At 41.8% G+C, this 19,012-nt stretch overlaps 1 protein-coding gene across 5 annotated transcripts in view; it reads left to right on the top strand.

Annotated features, from left to right (window-relative positions):
- Ntm (neurotrimin) overlaps positions 1–19,012 on the top strand; it is a 990,153-nt gene that overhangs the window by 859,265 nt on the left and 111,876 nt on the right. For all 5 annotated transcript variants that reach the window (XM_039082005.2, XM_039082007.2, XM_017595865.3 and 2 more), the window contains one exon: positions 15,653–15,778. In XM_039082005.2, the coding sequence (XP_038937933.1) occupies positions 15,653–15,778 (126 nt within the window). The remainder of the gene's footprint in view (positions 1–15,652; positions 15,779–19,012) is intronic.

Below are 19,012 nucleotides of genomic sequence, written 5' to 3'. Positions count from 1 at the left end.
TCTTTGTTCAAAGAGATTAGGTTGGCAAGTGTGTGATTAATTAAGAAGGGGCATATGAGGAGAGGGAGAGCTTTTTGAGTAGGGAGAGGAAGAATCCAGAATTCTATTTGGGACATTGTAAATGCATCAGCTTTATTGAGCACACATTATTGAGCTCAGTATTGTTCTGAGCGCTTTATGCATGTGAACACATTAAATCTCTAGGAAAGCCCTACAGGAAGGGCCATTATTATACCATCATTTTTATGGAAGGATAAAACAGAGTTCTATCTCCACATAGCTAAAATGTGTAGATGCTGGGATCTCCGTCATGAGTGTACAGCATAAAGGAGAGTCATGAACTCTGAGTCCAGGAACATCTAATAGCAGTTAGGGAAGCTGTCCATGATCAGTAAAGGCAGCATCCCACCTCTGAGCAATGAACTGAGGAGTAGCCAGAAAGGCAAGAGGAGAACAACAACACTCCATAGAACCAAGCTTAAGAGAGAAGGGAATTCAGAGGCCCAGGCTGACTTAATAATCACAAGGACAAGGAACGAGCCTGGGGATTGGATAAGATGTAGCACGTGGCATTTGGTTGTACAGACATTGGCCTGTGTAATTTCCAACTGGAGTAGATAAACAACTATATTTGTATATAGGTTTATGGGCTTGGTCCCTTAGCATGTGCTGGACACTACCTGAGCTAAATCACTCATTATAATTACCCTTTCGTAGGATATTATGTGATATGTAGCATGTGTGGTAGGCAAGAATACTGAGTGGTTAAATAGCTGTCTCAGAAAATAAGGTTTTATAAACCTATTTAATTCTATTGGACTTTAGACTAAAAATCATTGAAGGTGATACATTTGTGGTATATGTTTTATCACTACAAAAATGTGTTGAAATGTGTTAATGTATATGGTATGTATGCATCACATAGCAGATAAGTAATAGTGGGCCCACAGCTAGGATTAGACTCGGAGTAGTTGGTGACAAAACACTTCGGAGCTCTTGGCTATGCTGGTGCTCAGCGTCCCTATCTGTCTTAGATGACCCTTTTTGAATGCTACCTCATGTATCTTCATTGGTCCAGAATCATTTCAGATAAGAGCACAACGGTAAGTCGGACAAGCAGAGGTAGCCTGCTGTGTTAACATGAAGGTTTTCAACTCTTTTCTTTGAGTGATCTGGCAAGCATTTAGAGGTTTGCTTTTTTTTTCTTTTTTTCGGAGCCGGGGACCGAACCCAGGGCCTTGTGCTTGCTAGGCAAGCGCTCTACCACTGAGCTAAATCCCCAAGCCCCTCCCCCCTTTTTCCCCCCAATCATCGATAGTCAGTCATGCAGCCAATAATTGTTAAAAAAAACTAGTGGAAGACAAGATGTGATCAAAGGAGGAACAATGTTCCAGAAGGCAGGGATAATAAAGAAGAATCTATAAAACAGAAGGAGCTTCAAAAACCAAGGCACAAATCAGGGAATGGCTCAAACATCATTTCTAGGGGTAGCCATGGAATCATGGTTTTAGTCTCTGGACTCCATGAATAATTAGACAAGAAAGATTACAACACATAAACAGAGGAAATATAAACTAGGACACCATGACACCTGGCGAGATCTTTCTTGACCACAAAGCAATGTTCACAGGGTACATGGGGAAGGCCTGTTCCATAGTTAAAGTCAACAAAGGCAAAGGTTTTGAGTTTTTCTTAGAATGAAGTATAGCCTCTACTTCAGTCTGCCTTTCCTGTACTCCCACATATTTTGGATTGAGTGGCTAGTCTCTTCAATCTACACAAATAAATGGATGCTGTTCAGATACACACGTTTCCTCCCTGCCTCGGTTGAAGGGGCAGAGTCTGGCCTGAAACCTACCTGATTGCAGTTCCCATAGTGGTCATGGAGTGCTCAGCCCTTGGTACCCGAGTGGAGAAATCCCTTCCCGACTGATGCAGGGGAGCAGATGGCCTTGCATCAAGATTCATTGACGTCCTGATGGGCCCACTTTCACTTGCTGTGAGCTGGTGAGGGAGAAGGAAGAGTTATTGTCAAATTCCCAACTTGCCCTTTTCGATATAAAGTTCACTTGTAATTTTTTTTTCCTCTGCTTGCTAATGCATTTTGTTCTCCAGAGTGTGAGTGCCCGAGCTTCCTGCGTAGCCTTTAATTAGTTTCTGGATGATGACATCTCCACCGAGAAGCAACTGGTGCGTCCCTCCAATCTCGGGGGGAGATAAAAGAATCTAATAAAGACATTCAGTATTTCTAGGTGATGTGTTTGACAAGCTTTGTATTAACAAGAAGTCATGTTGAAACTTTTTCTTTCCAAGACTGTGCTCCCCCCTCTTCTGCTCCAGCACTACGACTTTTCACAGGAGATCCAGAGAGCTACTGCTCTCACTGAGAACTTGTAGCCTAACACAAACAGACCAGCATCTTTACCTCACATGTTAAGGGGGGAGGCTTTGTCATGATCCAACCATAACCTTTATGAAGGATTTAGTAGCAATAAGGGCTCAGAACACAGAATCATTTTTAAACCAGTTGCCAAGTAACCTTGGACAGCAGCGGAACCACCTATGGGGCTTTGAGAGTCAAGGTCAGGTAATAAGCTGTGTCTTCACTTGCCTAAGGTGGTCCCAAAGATCATTGGCACAGGAGTGTGCATACACCTCACATTTTCATTCTAATGCAAGCAATATCGCCACTGTGCTGCTGGAGGAAGGCAAAAAGTCTTTCCAAGGCAGTCTCTTGCCTGCCTAACTTGACCTTGCAGGTACTAGAATGGAAATAGGAATGTTCTTGAAACCTGCAATCAGGGCTACAGCCAGCCAGGGGTTCATGGAAATCTTCCTAGTACAGGCAATGTAATTCCCACTGCAAGTAGATTTACAGCCATTGTTGAGTGCCTAACTGTCAGTGCTGTTAGGCAATTAGGAATTAACATGCAAATGACACCAGAAAGGCAGGTAAGCATATAGCTGCATAGGTGGCAGGCACCTGATTGACAGCCTAGACCCAGACTTCTGTGCGACATGGGTACATGGCCTCCATCTGACCAGAAAGGGACAGTATAAGAGACAGATATGCTTGGCCCTTAGACATGTTTAAAGAGCAGGAAAAGATTAAGCAGAGAGGATCATGCCATGAGCGTATGCTAGCTAATACATGCACCCTCATAGACATATTCACTTTACTTACATCAACAAAAAGAAATACAAGCTCGATCTTAGGATAGGGTGATAGCACACATAAGTGTAGTAGAAATGGTTGTTGTTCTCTACATGAGGTGAGTTTCTGAACAGAAGAAAGCATCTGAAGAAAAGATGTAGTTAATATTTCCCTGAATTTGGTAAATGAAGTGACAGGCAGGAACCAAGTCCTAAGAAACAAAATTTATGCAAAGTTTTTCCAGCTGGAGCTAGAGACACCAAGGCTAAGTTTACAGAGTCCTCGAAACCTAACAAGGATTGTGTCCTGTGCAAATCCTAGGTTAGTCATTTGGTGCTTGTATAGAAACCCCCTGTAAAGAACAAGAACAAACCATGTCTCTGGGGTGTGTTAAGAGTGGCCGTGATCACTGTATGGCCTACCTGATTGTCAGTTGGGTTTTAAGAATGACATGGGCCACATTTTCTGTATCAATTCCTCTGTTCAGGGACATCTGGGTTCTTTCCAGCTTCAGGCTACTATAAAAAAAGGCTGCTGTGAACATAGTGGAGCATGTGTCTTTGTTGTATGTTGGAGCATCTTCTGGGTATATGCCCAGGAGTGGTATAGCTGGGTCCTCAGGTAGTACTATGTCCATTTTTTTGAAGAACCTCCAGACTGATTATACCAGGTTGCGGTCCTACCGACAATGGAAAAGTGCTCCTCTTTCTCCACACCCTCGCCAGCATCTATTGTCCCCCGTGTTTTTTATCTCAGCCATTCTGACTGGTGTGAGGTGGAATCTCAGGGTTGTTTTAATTTGCATTTCTCTGATGACTAAGGATGTTGAACATTTCTTTAGGTACTTCTCAGCCATTAGATATTCCTCAGTTGAAAATTCTTTGTTTAGCTCTGTACCCCATTTTTAATAAGGGTATTTGATTCTCTGGAGTCTAACTTCTTCAATTCTTTGTATATATTAGATATTAGCCCTCTATCTGTTGTAGGATTGGTAAACATCTTTTCCCAATCTGTTGGTTGCCATTTTGTCCTAATGACAGTGTCCTTTGCCTTACAGAAGCTTTGTAGTTTTATGATGTCCTGTTTATCAATTCTTGATTTTAGAGCATACGCCATTGGTGTTCTGTTCAGGAAATTTTCCCCAGTGCTGATGTGTTCTAAACCCTTCCCCAATTTTTCATCTATTAGTTTTAGTGTATCTGGTTTGATGTGCAGGTCCTTGATCCACTTGCACATAAGCTTTGTATAGGGCAATAACAATGGATCAATTTGCATTCTTCTATATGCTGACCTTCAGTTGAACCAGCACCATTTGCTGAAAATGCTATTTTTTTTCCTCTGTATGTTTTAGCGACTTTATCAAAGATCTAGTGAGCAGAGGTGTGTGGATTCATTTCTGGGTCTTCAATTCTACTCCACTGATCTACCCACCTGTCTTTCCAAATACCATACAATTTTTACCACTATTGCTCTGTAGTATAACTTGATACTACATATCAGGGATAGTGATACCCCCAGAAGTTCTTTTATTGTTGAGGCTATCCTGGTTTTTTTTCTTTTGTTATTCCAAATAAATTTGCAAATTGCTCTTTCTAACTCTATGAAGAATTGATTCAGAATTTTGGTGGAGATTGCATTGAATCTGTAAACTGCTTTGGGCAAAATGGCCATTTTTTCCATATTAATCCTGTCAATCCATGAGCATGGGAGATCTTTCCATCTTCTGAGATCCTCTTCAATTTTTTTCCAGAGACTTGAAGTTCCTGTCATACATATCTTTCACTTGCTTAGAGTCACACAGAGGTAGTTTATATTATTTATGACTATTATAAAGGGTATTCCTTCTCTAATTTCTTTCTCAGCCTGTTTATCCTTTGAGTAGAGGAAGGCTACTGATTTGTTTGAGGTAATTTTATACCCAGCTACATTGCTGAAGTTGTTTATCAGGTTTAGGAGTTCTCTAGTGGAACTTTCGGGGTCACTTAAGTATACTATCACATCATCTGCAAATAGTGATATTTTGACTTCTTCCTTTCCAGTTTGTATCCCTTTGACCTCTTTTTCGTTTCTGAGCTATTCAAACCAATGGCATATCCAGCCCATATACATACAGCCACCAAACCCAGACAATATTGCTGATGCCAAGAAGTGCATGCTGACAGGAGCCTGATATAGCTGTCATCTGAAAGGCTCTGTCAGAGTATGACAAATACAGAGGCGAATGCTTGAAGCCAACCATTGAACTGAGAATAGGGTTCCCATATGAGGAGTTAGAGAAAGGACTAGAGAAGCTGAAGGAGCTTGCGAGCCCATAAAAACAATACCAATCAATCAGAGCTCTCAGGGACTAAACCACCATCCAAAGAGTACACAGGGACAGACCTATAGCTCCAGCTGCATATGTACCAGAAGATGGCCTTGTTGAATACCAGAGGGAGGAGAAGCCCTTGGTCCTGCCAAGGGTGGATCCCCCAATGTAGGGGAATGTCAAAGTGGAGAGACGGGAATGGGTGGGTGGTTGGATAGTTGGGTGGGGAAACACTCTCATAGAAGAACGGGGAGGGGGATAGGATAGGGAGTTTATGGGCGTGGAACCAGGAAAGAGGATAACATTTAAAATGTAAACAAAAATTCAATTAAAAAAAGGAGAAAAACAAACAAACAAAAAAAGAGTGACATGTGCTTCTCACTTTGGAGAAAGGGTCCCCAGCAAAACACCAGATGACAAGAGACCAGACAAAAATTTTAAGTGGACCCTGCAGCAGGGTTTCAGTGGCTGCAGCAGGAGTGTGGCTATGAAGAACTCCAGGAGAACATAGAAGCAGGGGTCATCGGAAACATAGTTGCCTGCCCATATTTCTGAGCTGGATGCTGAGAATTTACTGGATTGGGTAGAAGACATGGCAGGGCAGGGTAAGCATGGCCTAGTCAACAATTCAGGATTGGTTTGTACAACAAATAGTTAAGCTGTTTTCTACTAATTGATTGGACTCCATGCTATCTCTCTCACAATAGCATTCATTTGTAGAGTGATTAGCAGCTCACTAAGTGCTTCTCAATTATACCTACATATTTACTTTTATCCCCAAAACACTGTAGGAAGTGCTGGGATCTGACATTGGCCACTTCCTTCCTCCTTCAGTGGAGTCTCATTAGCTCTTTAAGGTTTGAGTGCTCTGAATTAAATGGAAAATACTTGGCAAGAATATAGTCCTTATTAGCTGATCAACAAATAATAGCTTTCTTCCATGAGGAATATTAAGATAAACAAAACATTTTCCTGTTTTTTTTCTCCTCCCTTGTAAAATTATGTCGTGAATCAAGTTAATTGATTCTCTCTTTAAGTTAGGCACATTTTAATTTTGGAGGCTGTCTGGTTGTGGATACTTAGCTTTTGGTATTCAGGGATACCTGATTAGAGATTCTGCATATGTCTGAATGCCCATGTCATTATGGATTTAGCTTAACTGTTTAATGGGAGAGCTTCAGCGCGTTCCCTGCACAATGAAGGTAGCACCTGAGGGTAATACCAAGAGGGTTTCCAAAGAAGCGGCCATATTGAATACCCAGCAAGAGTCTACAGGGACTCTTAAAGTCGTTTCTGGTATTCAGTGACTATTGTTTCCCACTCCGTCTTTCTACCCTTTGATTAATTGGTCCATAAGGAGCTGATCCATCTCATCCATTTCAGGGTAGTAGGGTAGGTAAGTAAGCCACTCAATCCCTACTAGTAACCATTGTTCTTGAAACGGAAACCCAGCCAGTCCTGTCTGTACCCAGCTCTATCATGATTAGCAATCTTTCTCTTACGTTCTCTTTGAAACAGCTGATGAGAAGACACTTCTTAGCAATTTCCTAGTTTGGTGCCCACTATAATCGAATGCTTATGGTAACAGGTAGGGGCTGTGAAATTCAATTTACACTAATATCCCCAGAAGCAGAGAAGCATGGCATGATGAATGAACGGTGTTTACTTTATTCTTCTATGTCTCCATCAGGAATGATTAAACCGGGTCAGAGAGTCGAGCTCATAAAAACTTCCTTCTACATTTCAGTTGCTCCTGAAAGGCACACATTCCGAACTTTAGAACCACTGGTTTATGACTAATCCTGAATAAATCACAAGATTTTTCTCCCAGGGCTTCATGAGTTTTGACTTGGTTTTCATGTGGAGGGGCTGAGAGAGGAAGAATGAGATGTAACAAATGGCAAAAGTGTTCTGATGAAAGGAGTCGCCATTGCCTGAGGTTGTATCATGAAGGAGCTTTCATATTTGCAAACCCGAATCTGAAATGGTGAGCATCCAGCCTGACTTCCTGCCCTCAAAACAGCAGCAGCCACTGTTTCCTCACTGGTAGGAGACTGAACCTGGACCTATCTGAGGCTGGGGCCCAGTCCTCCTCAGCCTGCAGTTGCTGCTGACCTCTGAACTACTGGCTGATATCTGCAGAAAGGAGCACAGGATTGGCAACCACCTCGATTTGTCATTTAAATCAGGAAAATTCCTCTAGTCACAAAGTTTGCATTTCTCTTGCCATTGGCCTCTAGAGGGATATACGTTTTATGAGGGCTCCCAAGTCACACTTGAATAATATTTTATGCTTAAAATGTGGTATTTCCACATTTTTCTGTGGTCCATAAAGCATACATTTTGAGGGGGTTAAGAAAAATACTAATATAGTTAATGCGATCAGATAATCGAATGACTTATTTAAGTTTTTATAGCTAGTACATTTGAAGTCCTCAACTTACTACTCAGTCTTCTGAGGTGGAGTATCTCTGGAGCATAAAGATGCTTTTCCTTAAAGGAAGAGAGGAGGAAAGGAGAAAAGAAGAGAGGGGGAGGGTTGGGGATTTGGCTCAGTGGTAGAGAGCTTGCCTAGCAAGCGCAAGGCCCTGGGTTCGGTCCCCAGCTCTGAAAAAAAAGAAAAGAAAAAAAAAAAAGAAGAGAGGAGGAGAAGAGAGCAAGTGAACGTCTGACTTGTATTTTCAATCGCAACAGATGTAATAAGAATTTACATTAGTAGACCCACAAGTGAGCCTAAGTGATGACTTTTCCGTCACCATGTAGACAGAGTCCAATGGACTTGTGTGCATACAGGAGGCTGCAACCACAGTGGCTGTTTCAGACTGGCATGTCCCTAGGGACCACATCTCTGCATCAACTCACACTGAATGAAGATGAATGAGAGAAAAAACAACAGGCTGTCCCAGCATGGGATAAGCAGGAGTTTCAATGCGCATGCAGATGCAGAAAGTTGGGAAATAATAATGTGCTGGTGGAGTCTCCCATCTACTGTGTGGAAGAGAATAACACCATATATACAAACAGCAGTGATACGAGAGCTCATACATACATATATATATATACATATATACATATATATACATATATATATATATATATATATATATATATATATATGATCCCTGTGAGCACACAGATGTTGCCATGAAGCTACAAAAGAAAGGACCAAAGTATAACAAATGATGGAGATCCTCTGATGAAAGAACTAGCCATTGCTCACAGTTCTTTCCTTAAGGTCCTGGAAGGATTGGGATGAGAGATAAATGGGGATGTGGGGTAAATGTTTTTAACAAAGCCCAAGGAATGCTGGGTTGGAGCCTGAAACCTATATGGCTGACTGGCCTCTGAGAAGAGATGACAGTGGGGGGCATTATACATAACTTGCTGGTATTTTCTATTGTTAGCCCAACTGCAAGTTTGCCTTTGAACTAATGACTAAGGTGCCCCTAACTTTTCCTTTCATCATCTGTGAGTAATAATAGGAATTCCTCTTAGGACTCAAAACTATTATCAATGAACTCACTCCTTACAAAGTGTGTAATGCACAACAGAGTCTTACGAAGAGCATTATGCATATTACAATGTACATAAAACATTGGAGTCATATTTTCTTTTTTAATTTATTTTTTCCATGTTTGCACTTGTAATTCCAGGGACTTTGTATAAAATTCCTCACCAAAACTCATGTACTCCGCTGCAAATTTCAGTTGTATGTCCTTGAACAATATCCTAGACCTCCACCTCTACTGAATGCCAGCATTCTCATCTGTAAAATACAGGAAATAAATCAGGTGACTAAGGAGGACTAAGGAGTCCCTGTTTGCCTGAGGTTTACCAAGGTCAATGGTAAAAGCCCTGTGTCACAGGAAACACTTCAAATCCATCATGAGGGATGACTGAGTAAATACAAGAAAAAATTAAGTGTGTATGAGTGTGTGTGTGTGTGTGTGTGTGTGATATGTGACATACATATAAACATATACATATACACATATACACATATACACATACACATACACATATACATATACATATATATCACTTGTAGAGCAGGTGTTTGAAAACTGGTGACTGTCATCATTGCTGTATGCAGCACAAAGATCTTGAGGATATGCACGGACTTCTGTTTGTTCACGTTTCCTTTCAGCCTGGCAAAAGTACTCATCCATTCAAAACTTGTCTGTAGGACATGAAGTTTCCTGGACTTGATGGCATGTACTCTGCAATTTAGTGAACTAGACAGCCAGTACAGTCTCCACTTCCTTTAGAAAAGGCTGACCTGAAGGTATGGGTCTGTGACAGACCAATTGCCTGTCACACCGAAGGCAGTGGACCCGATCCCTCAGCACCACAGAGTAAATGAAAAGGCAATGATAATGCAACAATTAACTGGTGTGGAGACTCTGTCTTAGAAAAGATGTCCAAGGAAGACTTCTTTGACAAGTCAGGATATAAAGGCTAGGACAGACAAGCCATGCAAAGGAAGAGGGAAAATCATGGAGCGACCTTTGACTAGGAAGAGTTGGGGGTATTTTAGGACTAGAGGAGGCAACAAAGAGGATACATGGAGTGAGACTAGGAAAAGGCTGGGCTACATTTCATAAAAGGACCTCTAGGGTAGGAAAGTGTTCTTCATGCTCTCGGCTGAGTTATCAGCCTATTTCAGTCTGGATTGGGAAAACATAGCCCCATACCTTTCCACACAACCTTATGCATTGCTAAGCAAAGCAGTTTCACAGTAGAATTTGCCTGTTGTACAGTGACCACATCTTCAACAGCTTCCCCTTCCACATTGCACATGTTGCATCATGCCAAAAATATTGTCTGTACCCTAGATTTGGTCTTTTAACACTGACGATTCAGAAGACTTTAGGACGCAGCAGCAGAGAAACCCTAGGCACGAAAACTGTCCTGTGTAGCTTTGGGCAAGTCAAACCTTCACTAGTGAACAAAGATTCCTCTGGCAGCAATGGAAGCCATCTGGGAGACATAGATCTGCAGGCGTTCTGGGAAGTACCTGGTCCAGGCATTTGTGTGCATTTTCAGCCCCATAGGACTGCACGGTGCTTAATAAAGCATCTTAATTTGGATTTAATAGGATAGCTACTGTGTGCTAAAAACAGCAAATTGCTATTTATTAATGACATAATTATTAAAACTCAACACCTGGGCCCTGTAAGCTAAACCAGGAATAAGAAAGTTCCTCAGAATATTGTTTTAATAATTACCTTATTTAATTATTTACATATTTGAATTAGAATTCAGTAATAGCCAGATGAAACCTTAATAAAATGTATTGAATGTGGAATTTTCTCCACAAAATATGCTTCACCTGACTTCTGCCTTTCTTTCTAAATATAGCCTAAATACTTCTCAGTCTTTCTGTTTATATAATTGGCATATTTTAGATTCAGACCTCAAAAGCCTTCAGTCATCAAATACTCACAAGGCAGAAAATGGCAGCCATCAGTAAGGCAGATTTGGTTTGTGGCTCCTGCTCTCAGCCCCTTCCAGTTCACTTTTCATTGTGCTTTTGGACCCTGGTCACACACAGAGGTCCAAATCTAACAGAATGTTTCTGCCTGAATGTTTTCCAGTTGCACCCAGCATCTTTCCCACCAGCATGTGCACGTCAGAATGCACCTAAATAATGTTCTCCACAAAGCCACTCGCTCATGAGCTCCCCTCTCTGGGCCATCAGTAGGTCCCATGCTTGCTCCCTGGCACTGCTCTCCCATCCACCCTCTCCTATCTCTGCAGATCCAACATTTTGATCCAGGCTTTGAACATCACTCCTGTAGACAGATTTTGCAAATTCCAATTTCTCCCACTTCTACTCTGACACATAGTTAACAGATTCTTCCTAAAATAAAAAAACTTTAAATTATGTCATTCCATATTTTAAAAAAATCAAATACTTGCTGTAGCCTATTAAAGGTAACCATCCAAGACCTAGGCCTTCAGGCTGTTCCACAACCTGGTTTCCTGTTACCTCATTGATCTTGCTTTCGTTTTCATTGATCCTTATGAAATTTATCAACCATCTATTCTGTGTTGACACTGTGCACAGGTTTGCCCACCATGTGCAGCATAAAAGTCCTTTATTGAGTGCTTTGTGTTTCCAGGAAGTGCTCTCAGGCCCTTTCAGAAAGTTGTTTTCTAAATCCCCAGAAGAGCTTCTCAAAGACCAGAATCCACAGAACTCCTGTTTCCCTTTTGAATATGGGGAAGGTGAGCTTGTAGCACCAAGTGGGACCTCAAGCCTTCTTCTGGTAGATTGTATTTTCGTGTACATCATGGACTCTTGCCGACTCATTCATGTCAGTTTATTTCTGCTCCCTGTGATACAGACCCACTTTTGTCGCTGTGCATGGTTCCAAAGTGGATGCTGATGTGAGATGAAGCCATCTCTGACACTCCTACTCATGGTGCTCATCTCTCTTTCCAGCTCAGAGCACTTATCACACACATCCTTCATTTTGCAACCACACACGATTTTCTGGTCCATTTTGCTTCATCATTCAACTCAGTTGAATGTTTCCAATGCGTTATTTCCCCAAACTAATTGTAAGTACACGATATGTTTCCACGTGTGATAATATAGCTAGTATACAAATTGCAGATCGAGAATGTGTTCACAAGCACCTTGTGCCTTTGACACGGTCTCCAAAGAGAAATCTCGACAATGGTTGATTACATCTAGGCACAAAATGTCTCACTAATGATGCCTTCTTTATGTCATGGTTTTGCTTAACAAGCCTTTCCTCCTTTCCTCTTCAGATCTGGTAAAAATTTTTTACTGAGCCCCATAAAACTTAACATAGTTGTTACATGTCCAAAAAGAGTCATGCAAGACCCACCCACAGTCAAGTTTAGGCATCTAACTTTCATGTTCCCATAACATTTGATAAATCCTTCCGTGTCATAATCCATCAAAGGATTAGGTTCCTCTGTCTGTTTTTATATCTTTACCTCACATTATCCTTAGGGAAAAGGACGTTATGCTCTTAGCGCTTGGCACAATGCTGGCGTATGGAAAGCGACTCATGAATGTTGACCAGAGAATGAATGAATGGATGAGTGAAAAATGCAAGCAAATAAAGAAATTCTGTGATGTTTCTAACAGCTCACATTAAGAGAAATAAAGAACCAAAAGTATCCATGGAAACAGTGTGAAATACAGGGAGCCTATCTCTTCCTTACCGAAGTCTTTCTTATGAGCAGGAATTAGCTAAAATCATAGTATTTCCTTGCAAGCTCAATTTAATTTTGTTCAGGGAGATGCTGAGGATAGAACTCGAGTTCTCATGTCAAGCGTTGCTTTGAGCCTCTAATTTTATCTTAACGCTGACTGACCCCCGCGCTGTAAGTTGCCTCCTAGAAAATGACACCTTCCATCCCAGAGCATCTGCACTTGCTGATGGAACTCTTATCACTGTGGTTGTCCCTTTTGTCACCTGAGTCCCATAGAAAGCATGGTTTCTACTTTGGATCCATCAGTGCAGTTTGCTTCCTTCAAGCTCTACTGCTAGGCTGGCTAGGACAGGTGGCAAGCACTTCTCCCATGTTTCCTTCATGTGCTGGATACTTTCCAGTTGTAAATGACAGGGGTGGGGGAGGTGACGATTCTAGATGATTCTTCCAAGCATGAGGTGTGATTGTCTCATTTAATATACTTACTGTGCTGACAGCTTTGGCCCACTCCACCTTCCATGCCACTTGGGGCCTGTCCATTGTTCTCTAGTGTATGATTAGCAGATTAGCTATCATGTAGGAAGCCAGGAAAATGAACTCCCAGTCAGCCCTTCCAAAGCAAGAATAATTCATTACCCAGCCTGATTTCCACTTAAAATGTACTTTACGTACACTTCCAACTACAACCCCTAAATCACCCTGTGTTCACAAAGTCCATCATTTTTTATTTTATTGCATGGCGTTGGCGTGACATAATCCCTTGCAGAGAATCTCAGAGTGCTTTACAGATCAATAAATTACTTACCTGCACTGTAGAAGCAACGTCTGCAAGGCCAGCACAGACACTGTAGGCAGCCTGGTCTCTAAGAAGCAAGCAAGGATCTGTGGGTGCCAAAAGTGGACAAGGTCTGGGGACCAGAGCTGGGTCAAGAGTTCAGCAGAAAGAAGCACTGGGATTAAAGTTCTGTGAGTAAAATACCTCAAAGTCTCTTACTTCTGCAAGCGCCCGGCAGAACTGTAGAACCAGGAGAATTTAGACATTCCTATGTCGAGGAGTTAGTGAAGCAGATGCTTAGTTACCAACATATCCTGAGAGAGACACTCTGACTTTTAATCATCAGCCTCAAATTACAGTGCTAGATCGTAAGTGTCCTAGGCTGTGGAGCAGTGAGTCTCCCACCACACTGCTTTATCTGCTTTATTTCTGTTTTATTTCTAGTTTATTTCTATTTTAATATGCAGAGGTGGACACAGAGAGACAGATGCCAGTCTCTCTCTCTCTCTCTCTCTCTCTCTCTCTCTCTCTCTCTCTCTGCCCCCCCGTTTGTGTATGTCTGTTTCTCTCTCTTTCTTGTTCTCTGTGTCTCCATCTTTACTCAAAGTTCAATGTGAATTTAAGTCTAAACATGATGAATATTAATGCTCTATGAAAGTCACTGTATGCATGAAAAATGTAAAATTTAACAAAGAAAAGGCTCTTCTTTAAGACCTTATATTGAAACAGAGGGGGGCATCTAGTAGGCACCCTCAGAAAAAAGCATCTGAGCACACACAGCAGCAACAAGGGTAGGAGAAAAGGGGACACAACACAACCCATGCTTGTAAGCCATGAACATATTACATGGTAGAGTGCAGGACATGAATGGAAGAAAATGGTGGAGAACAGAGGACAAGGAGGAAGGAAGGGAGCGTTTCCTTTCGTCATATCCCTTTTGCAGAGGAAAGGGTCCCGTGAGAATATGGGTGCTATAAATATTAGTTGGACTTCTATGGATACCTGTGTGAGGAAGGTATGGTTCAGGCTCAGGCTGTCTGAAAATACATGAATGAGTGAATAAGTGAGTCTAAGCAAAGAAATATAATATAGTGGGTTAAATCCATGATTAGACGTTGAGAGCTCAGTAAAGGAACTGTCACTTTATCTCCTTGAAGAACAGACCATTTGACAGATTAGACAAATGAGTGACCATGTAGAGAATCCAATATCACATTGTCTATGGTAAAGCTGACAGTGTAGAAATAGGTTCAGTTGTAAAGTAATAATGAGGTTCTGTCATAGGTTCTAGCATGAGATAAGCCACATCAGCTACTGCTTGGCCAGGCTACAGGGAAATTCTTCTGTGAAACTCAGTGGAAAGAGCCCAGCAGCATGCAGCCTTCACAGGGAAGCCAGGCTCCAAAACAGAAGCCAAGGAAGCAAGAGGTCACCCCAACGTTAGGAGGGAGAATGTCTTGTTTGCAAGTGAGGGGTCATCATATATCACGTCATATCACATCATATCTCATCATATCTCCCTGATACGAGTGTCTAATCATTTGTGTCTACTATGTTCTGGAATTTGGTGACTAAGTAGAACTAAATTTGAGCTTGTAAGGGAAATATGTAGATGATGAGGTAGATGACAAAGACCTGGGCTTTAAAGGATTATCTACAGAGGAGATAAAGAAGAATACAGATCTTCTAAGACAAACAGAAAAAGCATACTGTCTTGACACAAAGCATGGGGGAATGGAAATGGGGACACTGGTGATGGCTGGAGAAATTAGTTGATGCTTGATTCTGCATGGCTTTATATGCTGGCCTACAGAGCATGGTTGACAACAGGGAAAATCCAAGCTATTTGAATAGAGATGTGCTTTATTGAAATGGCATTACATAAAGCCACCTCTGCCTTCAGTGAAGAGAATGACTCATGGATACTGGAGGTGTGTGTGTGTTTTGGGGATGCAAGTGGAGACAGAAGGTACACTTAGAGGAAGGTACTGCAGCATTGCGGTAGAGTTGATTCCCCTCCCTACTTTGCCTTTGAGTTTGAAATGGAAGCGAAATTCAAAATAAGATAGTCTTTACACTTAAGGTAAATTTTCAAATTGTTTTAAATTGCAAGTATAGGCCATACATGTCCACCTTTGACTATTCTGTCAGCTTCTATTTTAAGACAGCAAAGAGATTTGTCAGTGTCTTCATGTTCTTTCTTCCTGTTTTCTCTCCACAGTATCTCCCAAAATTGTAGAGATTTCTTCAGATATCTCCATTAATGAAGGGAACAACATCAGCCTCACTTGCATAGCCACAGGTAGACCGGAGCCTACAGTAACCTGGAGACATATTTCTCCCAAAGGTAAGAGCAACAGCTCCTAAGTGAAAACAGGAATCTTGTTGCCATAGATGGGAGCTTGTGGTACTGGCTGCTGAGTTCAAGAAGCTCTAAGCCCCTGGGAGCCTGATAAGTCAATTTGACTCATAATTCTATAGATATAGTTGCTGTTCTATGCACAATGGCCATACTGTTACAATCTCAGAAGTTGTACCTGCATGTCTGTTTGAAATCTTGTAGACATTAGTGCCATTTGAGTATGGGTGAAATCGTGGTGAGGATTTTCTGTGTGAATGTCTCACATTGAGTGTAATGATGGAAGGGATGTTTTGGTGACACTGTACAGCTGGTATTTGAAGAGATAGGAGATACAAACACATAATGACGGATGAGAGCTCTAAATGCCATATTCCTAACAAGAAATTTCCCTGGTCTGTGCCTTTTCAGCATTGCCAAAAAATCTAGTCATTAGCTCTTTTTGTGATTTGCTTTCATTTTTCTCTGATAGTTCCTAGACAACAAATATACCATAATGTGTAGCTAAATTACATAATTTATGTTGCCAAAATGTTCAGATGTTATGAAGACTATACTGAGTGATTTGTTCTTTTAACCCTTTAGGATGTGACAAGAAATTATTTATCATTAAGGTAGCTTTTATTTGTCATCAGAGAACATAGTATTACTTCATTTGTTCCCAAATATTTATAGAAAATGCAGTCATTCAGACTGTTCTAAGAACTGGGGGAATTAGCCATAACCCCACACTAACAAATTCCTGTTCTTGTGAACTCATATTCGCATGAGAGAGAGGACTGTAAAATGTACTGGTTAAGGTTGAGAAAACTGAGTGGTACACATTGATAGTATGATAAGAGTTTAGTTAAGGAATGATAATAATGGTACAATGGCATTGTCAACCTCAGTTCTGCTGATGACCACTCGATGACATGTAATGTGTGTATGTAATTACATATGCACTCATGCTTATGCATGTGTGGCTTGATGAAGGCCTACTGGTGGCTATTTGAGTTACAAGTTATATGCTCCCACAGCAGACTCTGAGGAAAGTGAAGTGAAAGAAATGAATCAGGGCACCTCTTGGAATCATCTTCTATGGGGGGGAACAAGATTGGATAGAGGGAGAAAGTGAGATCTGCTGTGGTGCTCAGAAAGGTTCTAATGGCTGGATAGGACTTCTTTAATACAATGGCTCTTCTATTTTGTCTTTGATCGAAATAATGGAGCTGATCCTTTACATCAACACAATAGTTCATTGTTGGATTTAGACTGTCCCCAAAAGGATTATAGCCTACTGGATCAGGTAGGCTATCTGATTTCACAAGTGTATCCCAAGAAGTTTCCAACAACTAAGGATTGCCTGTTTCCAGCATGCTCTTCACTGGAACCTAAAGCTGCCATTCTTAGGTAGTACCTCCAAAGCCACATGGAAAAATTCACTGTTGGACTATAACAGCCCTATAACAGCCTCAAATATGGAATTTCCTCTCTGGCAGTAACAGTATACCATGACTGATGGTCTCATAGGTGTGACATGGTGGTTGTACTTGTCCTGAGCTCTGGGGAGCTGATGCTGATGATACCCCTGTGAAGAAAGGGGAGGGAAGAAGAGAGGAAGGCAGGAAGGAGGGAGGGAAAGAGACACACACACACACACACACACACACACACACACACACACACACAGAGAGAGAGAGAGAGAGAGAGAGAGAGAGAGAGAGAGAGAGAGAGAGAGCGCTTCTTGCATTTTGGCCAGTCTCTTCTTTCGGAATGACTTTCTGTGAAAACTGGCTCAAGTCTGGGAGGAGACCTCAGCCGTGCATGAGATCATTAGTGATAGAGAATGGACCTGGGGCACTTAGAAGGGCAGCACTACCTAAATGCACAGGCTTTTCAAGTTCACACACCCCATTCATCATAGCTTAATGTCACTGCGTCCCCAGTGTTATCAGATGCTGGGCCAGTCCGCCTTTTGAAACTGAAGAACATTTATCATGTGGAGTAGACTTCCTTTACCCATGCCAAGGGACCCTGTCTCTTGTTTGATGCCCTTTCTCAGTCCCATCTCTGGCCAGGGAGGTCTTTGTCTTTGCCTTGATGTTTTCTGGCCTTTCCCCTCCAGATATCTGCTTCTGCCCAATCCTATTATGCCAGTCTCTTGTACACTTCTTGGTTCTTTCAGTTTTCTCACCATCTCTTAAATATCTGTTTTAATTTCATGTTATGCTTCCCTGTCTTCTCTCAAACCCTCCATTACTCCTTCCCTTTCATTGGATGCTGGTTCTGCTGTGTTCTGGGGTCCTTTGTTCCTCCTTTTGTGGCCATCAAGTTAATTCACATCCCTAGGAGATTTTCATCTGAGCCTGGGCCAGATGCTGCCACTTTCCTGAGGTTTTAGCTGCTATGGAAACAGAAGATGGATCAAGGGGAGAGGAGCAGGCTGATCGGAATCTACCTGCAGATTAGAGTAATTTAGATGAACAGCTTTGTCCAGATCTAGGGCCTAGATTAGCTGTCCCACTTTCAGACTGATGAGATATGCCAAGCTGGAGCTAATCAGCTTGAGACTCACTGGGGAACAGTGTCCCTGGTGATGATTCTTAGGAGATCAGAGATGTCATTGAGCTGCTGCCAAATCTGAACTGAAGCTAGAGACTCTTAGCAGTCAGGCCTTCATCTGTAGCCACTAAATGTTTCCAAGAAAGTTCTTATTTTAAATAAACTAGGGCAGGCTTGGGGCTCCTGGGAGAATGATGTGCACCTTTGCTGAATCTCCAGAGGCAGTGAGCAGTTGTCATCTTTGCCTCACTCCTGAAGACAGATCATGTCTTAGTCAAATCATTCCTACATAGACATGAAACGTCCCCCAAAGAATAGCTGATCCAGGCTGGCACTTGGGGCAATCTGATGACTTCATTGCATTTTCTCCCTCCGGACTTATCTCCTGGTTTTGTGCCATTTTGAAACAACCTGGTTTTGTCTATTAGAGGCCATCAGGTGAGTTCACAGCAGTCCCATAACCTCTTCAGAATGAGTACTTCTTCCAGTCATGGGGGCCTTCTGTGTGGAAAGGCGATATAGAAATGTGAACCCTTCTTTCTGAAAGGCTCCTGCATATTGATATTGGAGTGAATATCTGGTGACTAAAAGGGTTAAGAGGCCTGTCCAAGCCATTCATTAGGTAGAGGAAGTACCAGCCGTGCAGAAGAAAGATGGAGAGAGATCAGGCCTCCCTTT

This window comes from Rattus norvegicus, chromosome 8 (genome assembly GCF_036323735.1).
Source record: "Rattus norvegicus strain BN/NHsdMcwi chromosome 8, GRCr8, whole genome shotgun sequence".
Classification (NCBI taxonomy): domain Eukaryota; kingdom Metazoa; phylum Chordata; class Mammalia; order Rodentia; family Muridae; genus Rattus; species Rattus norvegicus.
The sequence above is the reverse complement of the archived record's forward strand: the minus strand, read 5'-3'. Positions and strand labels throughout refer to the sequence as shown.